Source organism: Aphelocoma coerulescens, chromosome 14 (genome assembly GCF_041296385.1).
Source record: "Aphelocoma coerulescens isolate FSJ_1873_10779 chromosome 14, UR_Acoe_1.0, whole genome shotgun sequence".
NCBI classification, from domain to species: domain Eukaryota; kingdom Metazoa; phylum Chordata; class Aves; order Passeriformes; family Corvidae; genus Aphelocoma; species Aphelocoma coerulescens.
The window spans coordinates 1,745,859-1,764,602 of record NC_091028.1 but is presented as its reverse complement, the minus strand read 5'-3'; the positions used below and the strand labels follow the sequence as shown (position 1 = coordinate 1,764,602).

The 18,744-nt window shown below is 51.1% G+C and overlaps 1 protein-coding gene across 2 annotated transcripts in view; it reads left to right on the top strand.

The window, feature by feature from the left end:
• The first annotated feature begins 679 nt into the window (after positions 1-679).
• The window catches only part of RAB40C (RAB40C, member RAS oncogene family), a 37,027-nt gene continuing 18,962 nt past the window's right edge, over positions 680-18,744 (top strand). The window contains exons 1-2 of one of the 2 annotated variants that reach the window (XM_069029851.1): positions 680-730; positions 955-1,218. In XM_069029851.1, coding sequence (XP_068885952.1) covers positions 1,065-1,218 — 154 coding nt within the window. In that variant the 5' untranslated portion in view covers positions 680-730; positions 955-1,064. Of the gene's footprint in view, positions 731-896; positions 1,219-18,744 lie in introns of those variants that run through there. The other variant, XM_069029853.1, reaches the window with a different exon arrangement.

The window sequence follows — 18,744 nt, the reverse complement described above, 5'->3', positions numbered from 1 at the left end:
TGGGGTGCACACACCTCCCACCCCCAGAACCTGCACCTGGATGCTCCCCCTAAAATGGACGCTCACCCACCTGGATGCCCCCAAATCGTGGGTGCCCCTCTTCCTGGACTGTCACCCCACATCTGGATTACCCCTCCTCGTGGAGGACACCTATATACCCTCCCTCCTTTCCACATACCCACCCACCTGGACACGTCTCACACCTGGATGCCCCCAAATCCTGGGTGCCGCCTCTTCTTGGATGCCCCACACATCTGGATGCCCCCCCATCTACGTGCCCCTCCCACCTGGATGCCCAGCTCACACCTGGATGCCCGCCCTTCCTGGATAACATCTGAGTGCCCCGCACACCCGGATGTCCCCCAATCCCGGGTTCCCAATCCCGGGTTCCCAGTCCCGGGTGCCTCTCCCCCCGTCGGGGGCTCCCCCCGCCCGACTCACTATCCCATCATGCCCCGCTTCCCGCAAGGCATGCAGGGAGCTGTAGTCCGCAACCGCCCAGCCTTCCGCTGGCCCCGCCCCCGAACGCTGATGGACGCGTCGGGGCGGGTCGTTTCTGATTGACGTGTTGCTAAGCCTATGGGAACGGCGAGTTTGTGGGGTAGGCGGGGCCATTCCTGACTGACGCACGGCTCAGCCTATGGGAGCGGCGAGAGCGAGGCCGAGGCACCGCCTGGGCCCGGGCGGACGCGGCGGGTCCGTGAGGCGGGGGCGGTCCGGCGCGGCTGAGGTGGGTGGCGGGACCGGAGCTGGGGCTGACCCGGCGCGGTGCTGCGGCCCGGTGGGGCGGGGCGGGGCGGGCTCGGGCCGCGGGGCCCCGTGGGGCGGCGGCGCTTTGTGCGGGTGGGGGGCGGAGCGGGGCCGTGTCAGCGGCGGGGGCGCTGCGGGGCCGGGCCGGGCCGGGCCCTTCCTCCGCCTCCTCCTCCTCCTCCTCCTCCTCCTCCTCCGCCGCAGGTCCCAGCGCGGCCCCGGCGGAAGATGCGCGGCCGGCGGTGAGCGGCGGCGGGGCAGAGGCCGCAGCCCGAGGCTGGCAGGCGGAGGATGCGGGCCGGGCCGCCCCGCCGATGAGAGGCAGGATGGGCACCCAGGGCAGCCCGGTGAAGAGCTACGATTACCTGCTCAAGTTCCTGCTGGTGGGCGACAGCGACGTGGGGAAGGGGGAGATCCTGGAGAGCCTGCAGGACGGCGCCTCCGAGTCCCCCTACGCCTACAGCAACGGTAAGGGGGGCTGGGGGGGAACCGGGCCGCAGGACCCCCATCGCTGTCACACCTCTGTCGCTGTCACCTCCCCCCGCCATTGCTGTCACCCGCATCCCGCGGAGACCCGCGAGGGCCGTACCCCAGCGCCGAGCTGGCAGGCAGGGAGGGGTTGTTTTGCTTTTTCCTTTGTTTTTTTTTTGGTTTGTTTTTTTTCCATTAACTGGGAGCGCAGCGCGTGGCAGACAGCTCAGATGCCTCCTCAGCTCCTTGAAATGCCCCAAATCTAGAGGAGAATGTGGGTAGAGGGGCTGGTGTCTGATGTAATCCCTGGATGCGAAGCCGGACCCTTCCCAAGCGGTGCCGCTCGCAGGGCAGGGCTGCCCTCCCTCTCCCCGGCTGCCACAAGGACCGAGCCGTTCCCAGAGGAAGCAGGGGCTGTAACAAAAGAACTGGAGCCTGATTCCCAGCCCGGAGCCGCTCTGGCTCGGTGGCTGTACCGGGAGCGGCCGGGTTGGCTGATCCACCTCCTGCCGGCGTCGAGGTTCCTAATGCAGCCCCTGACAGACCATTAACTACGGTATCACAAGACCGTAATTAAGAGCCAAGGAGTGGCGCGGTGCATTTCCTGCAGTTACAGTGTAGCACGGCCTGGCGGGGTGCGGGTCCTGCTGTGGGTTTCAATCTGTCATCCTTCCCCCTCCTCCGTGCACAATAACCTCCCCAAGGGCTCAGACCCTCCCTGCATCATCACTCCAGCCCACGGCAGGAGCAGGTGCCTGTATGAGGAATTCGGGAACTCCTTGGTGCTCCGTGCTGGCCAAATTCGGAGCGTGCAGAACGGTGCGGCCCCGACCGCCCTCGGTCCTTGGAGCCACCAGCAGCGCTCCAGGAGCTGATGCAAGTGTGCACCTGCTCCACGGAGATTTACGGGGAGGTAGTGACTCAGAAGTGGAGCTGCCTCTGAAATGGGAGCAGCACTTCGGGAAGGAGAAGCCTTTGGTATCGTTCATCTCCTCGGGTGTCTGGCTGAGCTGGTGTGGTTTGCCTTCGAGGAGGTGCTGGGCGCTTTAGAGCTTCCCTGAAGAGAGTTTGTGTTTCTGGAGAACCTGCCTCACCTGGGAGCTGTGGAACTGCTCCGAGGGGTTGGTGTTTACTATGCCAAGTGTAACGGGGTGGTTGTTTTAAGTGAGTGTTACAGTTGGAATTGTCTCCTGACTGAAGTGGGCTTGAAGCAGACAGGGTAGGCGTAAAGAGTAAGTAAAGTGGGGTCTTTGGTATAGGCATGAAACCCAAAGAACAGGGATTTTGGCTATGGCTATAGACCCTTTGTCTCAGAACCCACTGTTTTGTAGCAACTAAATACCAGCATCTTTTTGTTGGAAAAAGAAACCTCAGTGAATAATTTCAGAACCTTCCCTTGTCCTCTGTGGGCAATTGAGCCCATTCCTAATTAGAGAATTAGGTCACATACTGTTGTTTCACAGTAATATATGCTCTGATAGTCTCTGCTTCTGTTGATTCTGGGAAGCGACGCACCTTTAGGATAATCAGCTGGAGTGGCTTTGATATCCAAGTGAATCTGATCCTGCTGATGCTGCTGACAGCCTTGGCAGTGGAACTCCCTGTGTCTCTGGCACAGCTGGGACGTGCTGACAGGGCGTGCTGCTCCCCTGCCCTGACAGACACCATCCCCTGAGCAAAGGCTGTTGGATTTTGGGAACAGCTTGAGCCTGGCATTCTCTTTGACACGTACCTAATGCCATCCCAGAACAGCAATGCTGGAATGTTATGTGGAGCTTCTGTTTGTAAATCTGCTTGTAAGCACATTGTCCTCTTCCTCATGCCCTCCCAGATCCCACGTCCCAATTTAAAATGAGTGTTGTATCATCTACCACTATTGTGCAAGAAAGCACAACTTGCTTGTGCTGGTGTGTGCTTTGGGCTGCTCTTGTGGTGGGGACATCTTGTGTGGAGCTCAGGTCCCTGACCTTGGCAGGGAGGGGAGGGAGCCATTTGCCTTCTCTGTCTGGTTGGGATCTGCTGGTTTTACTCTATTGTGTGGAAACAGTTGTAAGCAGCCAGGTTTTGTGATGCAGCATGGAATGGATTGTCCTTCCAGCTCGGGGAAGGCACACCCTTAGAAGTGAAGCTCTGTAAATGTAGCTCTGTATTTTTGCTGCTCTTACCCAGCCTGTAGAAAACGGATTGAGGGATTCCTCTCTTTTCCATGGGCATCTGGGTGTTGGATCAGCACACAGCTGAGAGATGAAAAGCCCTTTTTCTGTTGGTTTTTAGGTGCTGTAAGCAGCCTCTGCCTGCCTGTGTCCGGGATCCGAGAGCCTTGGATGCAGTGGGAGCTGTGTCTGTCATACAGCACCATCGGTGCTTCTGTCCATCCTTTTTCAGGAGCCCTGAACAGAAGTGTCACTTCTCAGCACAGCCTTGGAGCTTGGCACCTCGTTCTAAATCGGGCACATCTTAAATTAGCCCCTGCAGTTCCTGTGGTGCATAGCAAGGCCTCAGCAATGTCCTTTCTTTAAACTGCTGGCAAAATAAACCTGCTCTGTGGGAGCAGAGGTGGTTGTTATTCCTGTTGCAGGAGGAGGTGTGAGGGATGCCCTGACCATTGCTGCACCAAGCTGTGAGGGCCCTGAGTATGAAACTTTTAGTGACCTAAAGGTGGCATTTTGAGGAGGAATTGGAGGTCCAGTTGTCACTTGTGTGTTTCTTGCTAGGTTCATGCTGGAGCTATCAGCATGGAGTGTATCAGTCTCCAGTAGCATCGGCCAAGCACACTCCCTGTGAGGAACAGGGAGTGTTGCTTTTGTCCTGTGGCTGGGTATTGTAACTGATTTGGACCTAGCTTTTGGGTTTTTTTGGCCATCCACAGGAGACCCTGAATTAAGCCTTCCTACTAGTGTTTTGATGGGGAGAACATTAATGCTCTTCTGGGCTTCCAGTGTTGTCCTTCTTCCCGGCTTTCACCCTCCCTTCCCAAATCTGTAGTTGTGGAGGCAGGATGCTGTTTTTAGAGCCTCACTGCTGCTCTGGACAGCTGGAGGATCTCACCTGGGAACCAAAAATCCTGCATTTCCCCTGAGTGCCCTCTGCTGCCAGCACTGGCTCCTTCTCCCCAGGTGCAGGGAGGGGCTGCTCTGGCTCCTGTGCCACGAGCCAAGGGGTTACACCAGACTCGGAGTGAAACTGTGCTTTACTTGTGGATATGAGTCCTCTACACAGATCACTTTTCACTTTGGTCTTTAAACAGCTCACTTGGGGTCTGTCCTCACCCATCCCCAAGTACTGAGGCAGGACAGAAATGTCTGTGGTCACAGGGTGGTTTGGGACATGAGATGTGGTGGAGCTGCATGTGCAAGTAGGGGCGGTGTGCGTGCCCAGCATAAGGGGCACGAGGCTGCTCCTCACCTGAGGGACCCATGGCTTTGTCACCACCGTGTCACACATCCACTCTCGAACAGCTGGTTATTCATGTGCTGAAATGATCTCACCCAGCTGGTTTGTTGGCTTGCTGCAGCAGCCAGCCCTGAGCCAGCCCCAGGTGAGTCAGGGCAGCGCTCTGTGCTCGGAAGGCACGAGGGCCAGTGCTGCCGTGTGAGACAGTGACGGTGCCCAGGAAAGGGCCGGGGCTGGGCTCACCACGCAGACATGAGGGTGATGTGCTCCCTCCTCACATGATGGAGGGCTTTTTCTGCGGCTGCCTTCCCCCTCACCTGCTGCTGTTCCCACAGGAAAGCAGAAATGTGTGTTAGGGAGAGAGCAGAGCGTGTTTTGGAGCAGATGGCTTTGACTAGAAAGGGGGTGGATTTTTATTTTTATTTTCCCTGTCCTCAGCTTGTATTAAAAAAGTGATGAGGATGCAGCCAATGTCCTCACTCTGATCTTGCAATGAGCACACGGAAGCTGAAATGAGAGCCCTGCTCTGCACAGGGGCGGTGCTGGCACCAGCCCTAATGCACTGAGCCCCAGCACCTTCTTTCAACCCTGTCCCTTGGCTGAGTTTTAGTACCTTTATTTGAGCACCATCCTTAGGTGCTCTGGTACCTCACTGCTACCCAGACCCAAGGCAATGTTAGGGAAAAGTGCTCAATGCAATAGCTACCGACAGGTTTTGTGGTTCAGGTGAAAACTGGATCTTTCCCAGTCGCTCTTCCCCCATAGCAGAAGTGCAGGAATTCAGGTCCTGGGCAGCAGGAGCAGCAAGCCCACCAGGGCTGGGGTTCCATGCAGGAGCAAGGGCTGGGGCAGTGCAGCTGCCTGCCCTTTCCCTGGCCAGGAGGAACGGGAGAGGCAGCTGAAGACACTGCCCAGCCCTTGGAGGTGGTTGGTTCCCTCCAGCCGCCACTGTTTGCCTGGGGACTGCTGTTAATTACCAGGTTGTTTATTTGAGTGTCTTTTCCCTCTGGTTGTTTTTCTGCAGCTGTCTGAATCTGGAGATCCCTGAGATGTCCCTTTGAAGTCTTCCTTTACAGCAATTCCTCTCCCTGTGACCCCTCAGGCACAAGTGCACAACCAGGAGCTCCCCTGGTAGTTCCATGCCAACCAGGAGCTCACCTGTCCCACAGCAGTGTGCACAGGGAGGGAGTGAAGAGACACTTTGTCTCATCCTCCTCGCTGCAGTGGAGGGCATGTGAGGAGATGTTTCCCAGTGCTTCTGCTCCTTGCCTGCTGAGTTTCCAAGACTGACCATGGAGATGGTCTCTTGCTTCTGATCTGTGGCTGCTGTGTTGCTGCCGTGTTTGGCTGGAGGTCCTGCTGCACTGGTTCACTTTTCACAGCCTTAAAAAGTGTGTGGCTGAGCAGCTCTGCTCTAAACTTGAACTCGTGTAAGCACAGGACCTCTCTTGATACTGGCTTACCCTCCTGAGCAGACAAGAATTGCTGGGTGACCCCGTGTGCAGTAAAACCTCAGACAGGGCCAGCACCAATGTAGTGGCACCTTCTGGGTATAGACATGAGAGCTACAGGTGTTGAGCCCAGGCTTCAGATGGCAGCTGAGTGCTCATCCTGGTGCTGCTGCACTGCCAGGGCTCTCTTTGGCATCAGCAGGGAGGGAAGCCTTGATTCTGGGGCTGCTTTGCTGCCTCCTCCTCCCTCAGCTGGCCCGGTCCCACCAGGCATGTCCTGCTGTGCTGGAGCAGTGCTGTCCCCATCGATGGCAGACAGGAGCTGGCCAGGCTGCCCCACTGCTTCAGCTGCTGCACACCAGTGGAAACTGCTCTTTGTTTTCTGGCAGGACTGTTCTTTGGAATAATGTTTTAGTTTGAGGCTTTAGCACTCTGATGCAAGGAGGATTGAGGTAAAGTGTTCCAAGCGCAGCCCAGCCATCACGTTCCTGTAGTGGCTGCATAGCTGATGTGCAGGAAATGTTTGAGCTGGACTGTGCTGGTTGTGCTGCTGGAAATCTCTTCGGATGGCTTGCAGAGTGCAGAGTGGTTGTTGCAGCAATTCCCGCTGTCTGCCAGGGCTTGCATCAGTGTCCTTCAGGGATGTTCACTTCCCTGTCATTAGAGATGCAAAGCTGATCTCATCAGAGCAGGCAACTCAGAAACAGCTCCAGCATCTCTTACTTCTCCATTATTTACTACATAACCTTTGTGTGAAAAATAGTTCCAAAGATACAGTGCTGAACCTCCAGCTCTGCTTGTTGTGGGACTAACCAGCTGCGGTTTAAACTTAAATCCCAAAACAAAGCCAACAAACAAAAAAATCCCCATCAAGCCAAAACCCAACCCCCAAACTGAGTGCCTGGCAGGTTTGGTGACTCTCTCTAGTCAGGATTAGGGGTGCAGAACAGTGTAGGTTGTTATTGTGCAGAACTTTTGAGGAGGGTTGGGGTTTTATAAAGCTGAGAACCTACTCTGCAAAGTTCTGGATTGCACTGCAGAGTTCTCACCACCTCTAATCTCTCTATAAAAGCTGTGTTTTTATGGCTGTTAACATGTTCCAGAGCCCTGAGTGCACAAAGGTGATGTGAGCCAAGCAGTACAAAGCTGAAATGGGTGGAATGTTCTTCTAATAACTGGGATTAAAGGTTTCTCTGTGTTTTTTGTTTGTAAAAAGCAGGCAGGTTTTGTTCTCTCCAGATTCCACACCAACATTGTCCACACCTCTCCTGGTGTGGGGGTTTTTGGTTGGTTCGGTATTTAAGCTGCATAGGAAAGACCATGGAAAATGGTCTCCTCCTCCTCCTCCTTCAGCTTTTGTTTCCAGCTGTTCCCTGGCATATTTTCCTCTGCAGCCTCCCTGTCTCGGAACAGCAGAGCATCTTTCCATTGCACTTGAGAATAGTTATGCTCTGAGCTGAGGCTTTGAGCTGTGGTTTTATAACCTTGCTGGTTCAAATCTGGTTTTCTTTCCCTTTGCCCCTTGCTGTCCTCTGGCACTCCAGCTCGAGCTTTACAGGAGCATTATGTCATATCAATTCCTGTGTGATTGCAGGCACTGGAGGAGGAAGGAAGCTCCAATGTGAAAACCTTCAGCTTTGTTTTGCTAAAGGCTTTGCTGTAAGGTGAGACTCACCTGAAAGAAAATTACCCTGGGGCACAGAGGGTGGTGGCTCAAGGCAAGAAACCTCCATCAAAGAGTCTGTTTGCTTCTGCAAAAGTTGTAGTAAATAGTAAGGTTGCAACATAGCTCGGAGATTGTTTGTTCCTCAGAGATTGTTTGTTCCTACAGAGCTTATATTTGCTGAAAGTATTTTTACGTAGCCACAGCTTTTTAGATTTTCTTCCTCTTTTCTATCTCGTCTTTGTTTCATTTCCATCAGCCCATCCTAGACATTGCTAGATCATTTTAAAACTTTGACACCTCTTCTCCTATAAATACAACACCTGAAATTCTTAATATCTTGTATGTTCTGTGCAGTATTGGGCATTGAATTGGGACAAAAATCCTCGTGCAATTCAAACATATTTGCTGGTTAAACCGACAGTGGTTAAGGAGGAGACAGGCAGAAAGGGGACACTGTACTTAAATGGCAGTTTAACAGAAGGTTCTGAGCATCTTTGGGGTAACCTTTTAAATGAAGTTCAGAGTTTAAAAAAAAAAAATCTTTTTTTAGGGATTTTAACTCGCTTCCAGCCCAGCTTCTGAGTTCCTGGGCCCATTTGAGGGTTTTATTGTACCACTTGCCTCTCTGTGCAGGTGATTGCCCCTGCTCCCTGCTCAGTCCTGGACGCAGAAATTACCCTGCCTTGTTTCCTTTAGTGCAGCTGTAACAGCACCTGTAACAGGCCTTTTGCCCATGGTTCCCGAGTGGAGGCCGAGTGAGCTGAAGACAGAACTAGATGGAAAAAACCCCAACCACACAATGAACAAACAAAGAAAATGCAACAACACCCCCCCCCATAATTTTGCCTACCATTTACTTAATCTTAGATCTTCTCTTGTCCCAAGAGTTGTTATTTTTCTTACATTGTCAAACTGCCTGAGTAACTTGGTGGTAAAATCCATCCAGGAAACTGCAGGCCTGTGCTCTGGCACAAGGAGATGAAACTCTGCAGGGTAGATCTTACCTGTGCTACTCACCCTGCCAGCAAATGTGTTTGCTGTGGAACACGTCTGTGGGTTGAGACACACTTGTGTTCTTGTAGGGCTCACCTGGATTAGAAGACTTAAATTCAATACTTTCTTCTATTTTAAAAATGTCAAATGCTGGCTTTTTCCTGGTGGCAGCAAAAGTTGTGCTCCAAAGAGGCTGCCAGGGTAGCTGGAGTGAGATCTTCACCCTGTGGGTCAGGAGGGGATCTGAGAAGGTCCAATTTGGGCTTTGAAAACCTGGTTTCATGCTGGTGAGAGCTGCTGCGAGGCAGCAGAGTTTGTACAGGTGTGTAGTGAGGTGCTTGCTGTGCCAACAGGCCCAGTCCATCCTTTAAGGACGAGGGAGCACTGAGTACACCTGCCATGCACTGTAAGTCAGGTCCCTGGAGGTCTGTTGTTATTGGAAACAGCCCACGGAAAGGTGAAACCAATGTTAGCAGCCATCCTGGTGCTTCCAGGATGGAGCAGCCCTTTCCTGGCACAGGGCTTGTTTTTTTTGGTGCAGCGAGACCAAACACGGGAGCCTGAGAAATTCTTGGGGAGTGGAATCTCTGTAGCTGTTCCGGGAACTCTGCAGGTGTCTGCTTAACCTGTCTACACCCAGCTGAAGGGCTGCAGCTCTCTCTGGGTGTTTGGGTGTGGAGCATTGGTCTGGAGATGCTGTTTTGTTGCTGGCAAAACCTGGAGATGCCAGCTGGGGTGTGGATGGAGATCCCAGGCATCAGAGGCAACCTCTGCAGGACCCCTGAGCAGGTGTGCACCTGAGCCTGGCATGCACCGGTGTGGGGATGCCACCAGGGTCTGATGCTGCAGAGCAGCATTTCCCTGCACAGTGTCCACAGAAATGAAACTATGGAGGGATAGGATATTGAAAGTATTTTGGACAAATACTTGGATTTTTTGAGTGTTGGAGATTTTTTTGTCTCCAAGCATATCTTGATGTTTGTACTGTCATCCAGCAACAATGCAGACTGTTATGGTGCCCTCTGATTTCCCTCACAGGCTGCCTTTGTTTCTGTGTGCAGCTGTGTAGTTTTTATGGAGATCTGAACTGCAAGGCATGAAGAAACTCTTTTGTTTGTTGTCGCTTCTGTGCATAAAATCATTCTTGATTTTCTTCTAAAGCACAAATCCACTTCACATCCCTGATTCTGGACTGACTTTGGACTGTTTCTGGGATTTCCCGGGTGTCTGCTGAAATTGTTGGAGCTTTAGGAACAGATTTGCTCCTGGCTTCAAATGCCATTTTCTGATGTAATTGTCCCCCTTAAGCATGCCCAGAACAGAGTTCCTCTATGTGAGGACCACGTAGCTGCTCAAACGCTGCTGGGTTTGGAGCAGGCAGTGGACAAGTGAAATCTGCAAATCCGGGCTTCTCAGAGGTCTCCAAATCAGTGTTTTGCTTTTGGCTGGTTACAAAACCAAACAAGCAATTATTTGCCGGAGATCCCCACCTACAAGCCCTCTCAGCTGGAGATGAAGATGCCTGGGAACTGATGTGAGCAGGCTTCCAGGCGAAATGGAAATCCCTCTCAGTTGAAATGAAGCGTCTATGAATGGAAGATGGAGTATGTTTTTCAAGAGAAAATCTACAAATCTGGGTAACTACAGATAATTGCAAGGCGTTTGTTCTCTCTCTGTTTCTACACGTGTGTCAGTACGAGGTGCTTGGCAGCTCGTTGGATGTCTCCCAGAGCTGCCAAGCGCCGCGGCAGCTCCCCGGGGCTGGCAGAGCTCGCCGAGCCGAGCCGTGTGCGGGGCCCTGGGCTCTGCGTGGGGCTCAGCTCCTGCCCAAAGCAGCTCCCGCTCATCTGCTGCACACCGAAATGATGGGGAGCTCCTGTTGCCTCCCAGGGAGCGGTGCAGCGAGGGTGGGTTGTGTGTGAGCTGCCGTGAGCAGGAAGTGATGAAGGCAGGAGCAGGGGGCGGGAGCGGTGCTGGTCTCCTGCACGCCCAGTCACAACCGAGACCTCTTGATCCTGTTCCCAAAGCTCAGCTATAGTGCGGGACAGCATCTCCGAGGTAGAATCACATGCTTGCTGACCTTCAGTCCCAGCTCTGCAGGCAGGAGCTGGGCTGTTTTGCAATGATGTTGTTATAGAACTTCTATCACCCTGCTCAAAACAAAGTAGTAATACTGTGAGGCAAACTGTGACACTGAAAGGCACAGACCTGGGGTGAGTCCACCTGTGTTTGGTTGACCTCTGTTGTTGGTGATGATAATTTGTTTCTGTCTCTAAAGAGTAGGTAATTGAATGCATGACTCAAACTGATGAGCTCATGTGTTGTTTGGAAGGGATTTTTCCCGTGGCTCACAGCTCTGAGCTGACTAGTTAAATTGCTGCTGTTAATGTGCTGCTGTACACACTTTTTAAGGCTGGGTGACTTCATCAGTCGTTATTTGAATAGCTTGAATTCCCTTTTTTCATCTGTTATGTTGATGCCCTCATACCACATTTTTTCTGAACAATTTGGTATCACTTACAGATGACAGAGACAGTAACTACTTCTGTAAGTGCATAGTAGGAGCTGTGATGGAAGATAATGCACCTGTGGTATCTTCTTACAGATATTGCTGCCTGTTTTTTAAGTACTCATGGAATGAGATGACCTCAATCCTGCATCTGTGGGTACATGCATAACCTGGGTGCTGGCCCCAGCAGCTGCCTTCTGCCTGGGAGTGGGTTTGGTGTTGGATTAGTACATTTGGTTAAACCTGTTTGCTCTGAACATGCTTTCAGCAGCTCCTGGCCACCTGTGATTTCCATGCCCGTTTGCCTTGTTTGACAAGAGGTGAAGCAACAAGTCTTCCTCTATCAGCTTTTGCCCACAAACAAACAGTTCTGATAGGTGAATTCTGCCCTTTTACTCACAGGCTGGTGAGGGCTTGGAAAAAAACCCAGAACAACAAAACCCCAAATAAGACAGTTTTAAACCACATTTACAATGTGTCCTGGCTTTGTATTCTGCTCTTGGAACAACTTGGTCCCTGGCCTCAGTTGCTGTAGGTGACGTTTCATGACCATCCCCACCCTAAGCGGTTCTTAAACAAAAAGGTACAGGATGTGGGGTGTGATGAGAGGGAGCAGTGAACGTGGTGTTGGGGGTGTAGTCACTGTTGTCTTGTGGAATATGGTTCTGCCAGAAAATGGGTCCCAGGAGGCCAATGCCCACTTTGGTGTGAGGGAGAGCAGGTGGAGAAGCCAGTGAGTTTGTCTGGCCCTGGCTGTGTGGCAGGATCGTGCTGCAGAGCTGCTCTGGAGTAGCTCTGGGCCTCACCTTGTGTAATGCTCCCAGTACACCCCCAGAGCTGGGCACTGGAGAGGCTCTGCTGGAAACTCTGCCTGTGGGTAACGCCCTGTGGGCGGGGGGCTGTTTCACCCTGAAATAACCTCACCGGGAGGGTGTTGGTTCAGGGCTGCTCCGAGCTCCTCTGCCAATGTTTGTGCTGTCCAGACTCCTGCTGTGAGCCCCACGTGTGAGTGTGGTTTGCTTGCAGAGGTCTTGTGGGCTTTGTCTTGGTTTTGGGGTGAGGTTTTTGCATGCTAGGGACTGGAAGTGGGAATGATGTTCTTATTCTGTAGCTGATCTGCCATCAACCCTGGAGCTATTATGCCCACCTTTTGGCCTCAGTTTTGTGACCTTCCAGCACTTCTCTTCCCTCCTTTATTGTCTTGGGCTTGTTGAGGATGGGACTTAGCTGCATGTTGCTGCTTCTGCCTTTTCTTCATACTCAGTAGGGATGGGGATGTCTGGCCACTGGCTGCTCTCCCCCCACAGTGGTTCCAGCTTTCAAGAGGATCTGGGCAGCCCCAGATGGGGCCTGCACACACAGGGACAAGGCTTTCTATGCCCCAGCCGTGTCAGTCATGACTTGGAAATGCATGGACCATCTTGGAAAAGGACTAGTAACATCTTTGACACCCAGGGACGTGGTAGAATAAACAAGTCACCATTGGACACTGCTCGGCTATTGCTGGCATTTGGGGTAAATGAATTTCTGCACTTAAGCCTAAGCCTTAGGCTGGGCTTAGCAGAGCACAGAAGGGCTCCAGTTCCAAAGTCTGTGGCACAGGCAGAGGGACAGCCTCTGCACTGTGTGCAGCACAGATTGATTGGTTTTTCCTTATTTGATCCAGCTGCAAGGTTGGCACGGGCCCTTTGGAGGGAGAGGGAGGGACCTTTCAGCAGCTCTTGTCTTGCACACACACCAGTAAGATGACAGCTAGTTTATGTGACAGCAAACATGCTGGTATGTTCCCAAAGGTGTGCCAGGGGACTGTGGCAGGAGGAGCCCAAGTGACACCCAGCCAGGCTCTGCCAGTCCTGCAGAAGGGCTCAGAGGAGGGGACACCCTGACTGGACTCCTCCTGGAGAGCCTGGCCAGAAGGGACAGGGCTCTCATGCATAGTTTATGTTCTCACAAAAACTCACAATTGCTGTGGTGTTCTGGCATCCACAGCGTTGTCTGAACTATTGATAAGGTTTAAAACCGAATTTACCCATCTCTGCCTAGTCACAGCTCCTGGAGTCCTTGCTGCTGAGAAGCTTCACCACAGCTTCATCCATAATGTTTTCCCTTTGCAAGCATACAGTAAAGGATTTGCAGTCCATTGACCCACTCTAAAGGGTTCCTAGGTGCTTTTCTACCTTTGTGGCAGTGAGAACATGCATTTAAGACGAGCTGCACAGTGGGTTATTGTGGCTTTGATCCTTCCCTGGGTAGTAAGGAAGGATTGTCACGACACAGGTTACAAATTCCTGGCTGGATACTCTTGGTGTTTGCCTGTTTTATAATCATGGCATGTCTTTAAATCTGTCAGCTCCTTGCTCTCAGAGCCCTGCGTCCCTTTCTCCCAAGGCTCCTCTCTGGTGCCATGCAGCACAGCCAGCCCTTCACAGCTGGTTACTCAAGTTCACTGTGAAACCTCAGCAAGTTAAATATTTGATGTGTCTTCTCTATGTTTTCATTCCAGCCCTGTACTCTCCCAGCAGCCAGTAGTCAGTGTGGCACTGAACCTACAAACCTTTAGGGAGACCTTTAAGAGCCTGAGACTTTCTGCACTCAGCAGAGCTGATGACCTCTAAGCTAACAGAGGAGCCCGTGGGTGTTTGGGGGAAAATCCAACATTTTCAGTTGGACATTTGTGGTGTGGTACAGCTTCAGCTGCACTAATGATAATCACAAACCAAAGTCCATCACCAGGCTGGCTGGGTGAGGCCCTGTGGTGGCACAGTGAGTCTTTCTGGTGGTTTCTGAGCCGATTTTAAAATTTCTCAGTTGAGCAGAGCATTTCTGTAGGGCTGCAACAGACCAGGCACATCTCACCCTCAGCCCTCTTCTGAGTGCTCAGATGGTCAGAGTTGCAGAGTGCAGCAACTCTGACTTAATTATGTCTGTAGATAAAAGAACAATCCACTGAATTGCAGCATTAGTCAGGTAACAAAAGTCCACTCAGTTTATCTTATTTCTTATTTATATCATGCATTGAATAAAGGCTTGGCCTTGGTTCATCATCGCTGTACACCTCCAATTTTGCCTGTTGACCTTATGTATCACTTTGCAAGCAGGTTATCTTCTTTTGAATTATAAATAAATGAAACCAAATTTAATTTTAAAAAGGAGGAAAAAAGCTGAGGTTGCATTATACAGCATGTGTCTGTAAGCTGGGGGAACTGAGTTTTAATGAAGTTAAAATAATGTGCACTGGGTTTTTTTTGTGGGTGGACTAACAGAGTGAGGTGAATTCTGAGCTCCCACAAGCAGAAACATTCATGTAAGAAATGAGGTGGCAAAAGCATCTTTGGCCAATCTGACTCATGCAAACTGGAAATGACTTCAAGTGACAAGGAGAGTCTCTCTCAGAAGGAAAGCAAGCTTGTCTTAAAACTATATCAGTGTTTCATTTGAGTACATTGATTTATTTTTACTAGTTTTTAGGGTTTTTTTCCTTTGGAAAGAGATTTTTGAGTATCACCTGGAATGTCTTCTGCCCCAGATTTGTGAATAAATTACGTTCTTCTTAAAGATACTGCAGATGCAAACTGGAGATGGTGCTGGCAGCTTTTGGGGAAGGTCTCAGGAAAACCTGCTGACAACTTGGTAAATGTGGGATGAGTCCTGGCTGTACCTTTGTGATGTTTGTGTAGGTGCAGGAGTTGTTAGTTGGGGCTTGGATCACGAGAGCATCCCAAGGACACTTGATTTGGACCAATAACCTAAAATGCAGTGTTGGCTCTGGCATTACCCCGGGAGCTGGAATCACCTTCACCCCAGTGCTAAGTGGGGATCACCTTGGAAAGCTAAAGGAGGAGAAAGGCACATGCTGCTCTTAGGTTTTGCTCAAACCTGCCTTTTCAGGGGAGGTGCCCTTCTGGCCCCCACCCAGGCGTTAGGGCAGAGTCACCTGGTGAGTCTGCAACTGCAAACTCATCTCCTTTTCTCTGAAACAAAGACCCACACAAAGCCCAGAGGCCACCGTGTTTCAGTAGTAAATATTTATAGAGCCTTGTTCACTTGAGCTATTTAAAGCAATTTTCCTGAGAGATCAACCTCTTTAAAAGGAGAGCATGAAATGCACATCTCCCTTGTGTTTCTCCCTTTTCCAGTGTGACTTCCAGATCCATGTACCTGCTTGGCTGCTGCCTCCTCCCTTGTGTTTCTGCTGCTCATGCAGCTGCGGGGCAGGGGCTTGGCAGAGTGGATGTACACCTGTGTCCAAGCCATGAATTCCCAAGGGGAAAGTGAACAGCCTGGTACAAAGTAGTATCCAGTGCTGTTAGAAAGTTACCATTTCTCTTGCAGGGGTTTTGCTTTTCCTGTTTACATCAATTATCATCTTTTGGGTAAAAGCTTTAAGTAAGCTCAAGTTGGCTGTGAGGTTTTCAGGTGGTATTGAGGCAAAGTGTGTTGTGCTCTGCATGAGTAATTTGGAAAAGATCAGAGTTTCCTCTAACCCATCCTGTGGATTCCCATGGGAAAATGACTTGCTTTCTTAGGTTTTCCTTATAGCAGCTGGTGAAAGAAAGAAAGAAAGGTTTGGGATTCCCTGGAGCCTTGCCCAGGAGCATGAAACCCAGCTCCATGGAGGAGAATCGGGTGTCTGACATCAAGCTTGGTCAGATCCCTCTGCACAGTGCCCTGTGCCAGGTCAGCTCTCTGCTCCAGGAATGGGGCTGGGATGGCATCAGTGTAAGCAGGAGTCTAAAGCAGGGCTGGAAAAATAACACAGGAATTGGCCTGAATGCTAAATCTGAGAGAACAGCCCCAACTTGTTCTTTGAGCCTCATTCACTTTGTTGCATCATGGTAATATTGGTCCAGAAAAAGATCAGTTGATAGAAAATAGGCTTTAAACAAGAGTGTTTCCCTTTCCCTCAGTGCCGCTGCCTCGGGGCCGGGCAGGGCTGGGCTGGTTCTCTAGGCTGGGTGTGCTGCAGGAGCATCCCAGTGGTGGGGTTGGCACCTCCCTGCCAGGGCAGTGCGATCAGAGCTGCTCCAGCAGAGCAGAGCAGCCGTCCCGAAATAAGCCATGATTGGCTGTAAACAGAGGTGATGCTCAGGTGGGGGAGCCCTGTCACCTGCAGAAAGGAAGTTCTAAAAACTTCCCTCAACTTGTGTCTCAGCTGCCTGAAATGTAAAGGGAGAGGGGTAGCCAGGGAGAGGGGTAGCCGTGGCCATGCACTGTCATACTGCCAGCAGCCTCAGTGCAGAGGTGGCATCTGGTGGCTGCTGTGACCCTCTGTCCCCAGATCCCTGGGACAAGGGGGCAGCCAAGGCTGAGCTTGAGCTGTAGGCTGGGCCTAGGAAAGAGAGCTCGGCTGCTGAGCTTCCTTGTGAGCTGTGAATGGAGGAGTGTCTTGGGCTGCAGCTCAGGACACGGTTGTTTGTTACTGGGACTGAAATACGAGGGGGTAGTACTGGTGTTCACTGCTGTGGTGAGTCCCGTGATTTTGAGGGCACCTCTAATTGGTGCAGATTTTGTGGCACCAGTGAGCCATGGGAGAGCTGTGCTTGTGAGCTGCAGCCTGCTCAGTGCTAACCAGCTAAAAGAACAGACCAAAACCAGACAGTGCCTTTGAGCTGTCATGATGCACTGAGTGTTTATGGAAAAGGGAAGCTGAAATTTTCTCCAAAACATTGCAGTTGTGCAGGTTTATGTTGTCCATTAATGAGCTTGTAGGCAGAGTTTGCTCTAAAACCTTTTATAAATTCAGTCCTAGTCTCAGTTTGGGTGTTTGCAAGTTAAAAAGTGCAGCACTTTCCTCAGCCCATTGCCAGATACCAGCTTGCTTTTAACTGGAGTGTGTGTGACCTCCTTGGGCCAGTGTATGTAACACCCAAAGACTGGTGTCCCTCTGCATTAAAGCACATGGTGTAGTTTCAGATGAACATGGATTATTTAAAGCATTTCTCTGGTGACCAAGTCATGAGTTTTGAGGACAGGGAACACATGTTCCTCTGGGGATTTAGGCTGGGCAGTAAGTGGGTGAGGAGCATAATGAAGACATCTGTGTATTTGACATTTCCATTAAGAAGTTTCCTTCTCTTCCCAGTTCAGCTGAACCTCTGTCACTTTTAAAAGCTGTAGTCAAGCAATTTGTTTCACCTCAGCAGTGGCATTTTTGGAAGTATGTGGCCTCTGTGCCCTGAAAATTGTCCCTGTACCCTCTCCGTGGTGCTTTCATGTGACCGCTCCACCTGTGCACTGCTGGCACTGAGGGTGATTAAGACTCACTGCTGACAGGGAGCTCCTGCCTTAGGAGGGGGCAGAGTCTCTGGGGATTTTGCATCTGAAACAGAGTAATGGGCTTAATTAGCCCCTTCCCTAAGAGCCCATCAGATCCTGGTCCAGGAACTGGCAGGGGAAGGTGTCTGGATGCTCCCTTCTGGTAGCAGAGCAGCTGTACTCCCACTACTCTTTGCCATCCCTGGGGATGAGGGAGATTTATATCTGCCTGAAAATAAATACAGATCATTCACTTGTCTCTGGAGGAAGATAAAATGTAAACTGCCTATTTTCTGTGATAAAGCACTGGAAATAGTTGGAATTTAAGATAATTATCTTTATTGCTTTTTATAACACCCTGCGAAGGCTGAAATCTAATTTGTTTTTCACTAACAGGGAACTCCTGCAGATGACTCAGAAAAATCCATTTGCTTTATTGACAAACTTGTCTGTTTGGTTGTCAGGGCAGTGTTCTCCTTGCAGGAAAAGGGAAATGCAGGTCATAACACAACGGTGGGGTTTTAACAGAGATTCAAAGTTTGATATCTGTTGGCAAGAACAAAAACTAAAGTTGATGTAATCAGAGTGAAGTGACTCTGCTTTATTAAAAGGTTGTAAATTAGTTGATTAGTGGGTGTGCAGTAATGGTGCTCTGTGCTTTGTTTATGCAGCTTCACTGCACTTGAAGCTTATTAACAAGCAGAGAAGCTGCTTTTCCTGGGCACCTGGTGCCCCTTGGCTTTGGGAAGGAGGTGGGAGGTGCAGTTGTGCCTCTTCCTCTGTGCCTGCAGGGAATAATGTGTTTGGCGTGGTTTGGGCCTGGTGCTTGCAAGGGGAGTTGTTGTTTTTTAAACCTCTCAGTCTGACTGTGAGGCAGGCTCCCAGTTCTAACAAATCTCTTGGGTATCTGAAGGTAGTGGATACCCCTTGTATGAGTGAGTTGTGTGCCAGCACAGCTGGGTGTTGTGGTTTGGGGGCTTTCTGCTACTCTCGTGCTGTGGCTCCATGAAAAGTAAAATCTGATGTCTGTGCTGCTTCTCAGCCCTTCACAAGGGAGGGGAGTGTGTCCTGCCTTACCTGGCCCTCTCTGATCCACACCCCAGAGCTGCTCAGAAGAAGAGACAGCAATCTTTGCACAGCCTTTCTGTAGCACTCTTATCCCAAAATGTCCTGTGGCTGCAGGCAGTGGTGTTTGAGAGATGCTGGGACTGCAGGCTGATGCAGCAGAGATGTTTCTGAATTGTTTCTGTCTATGG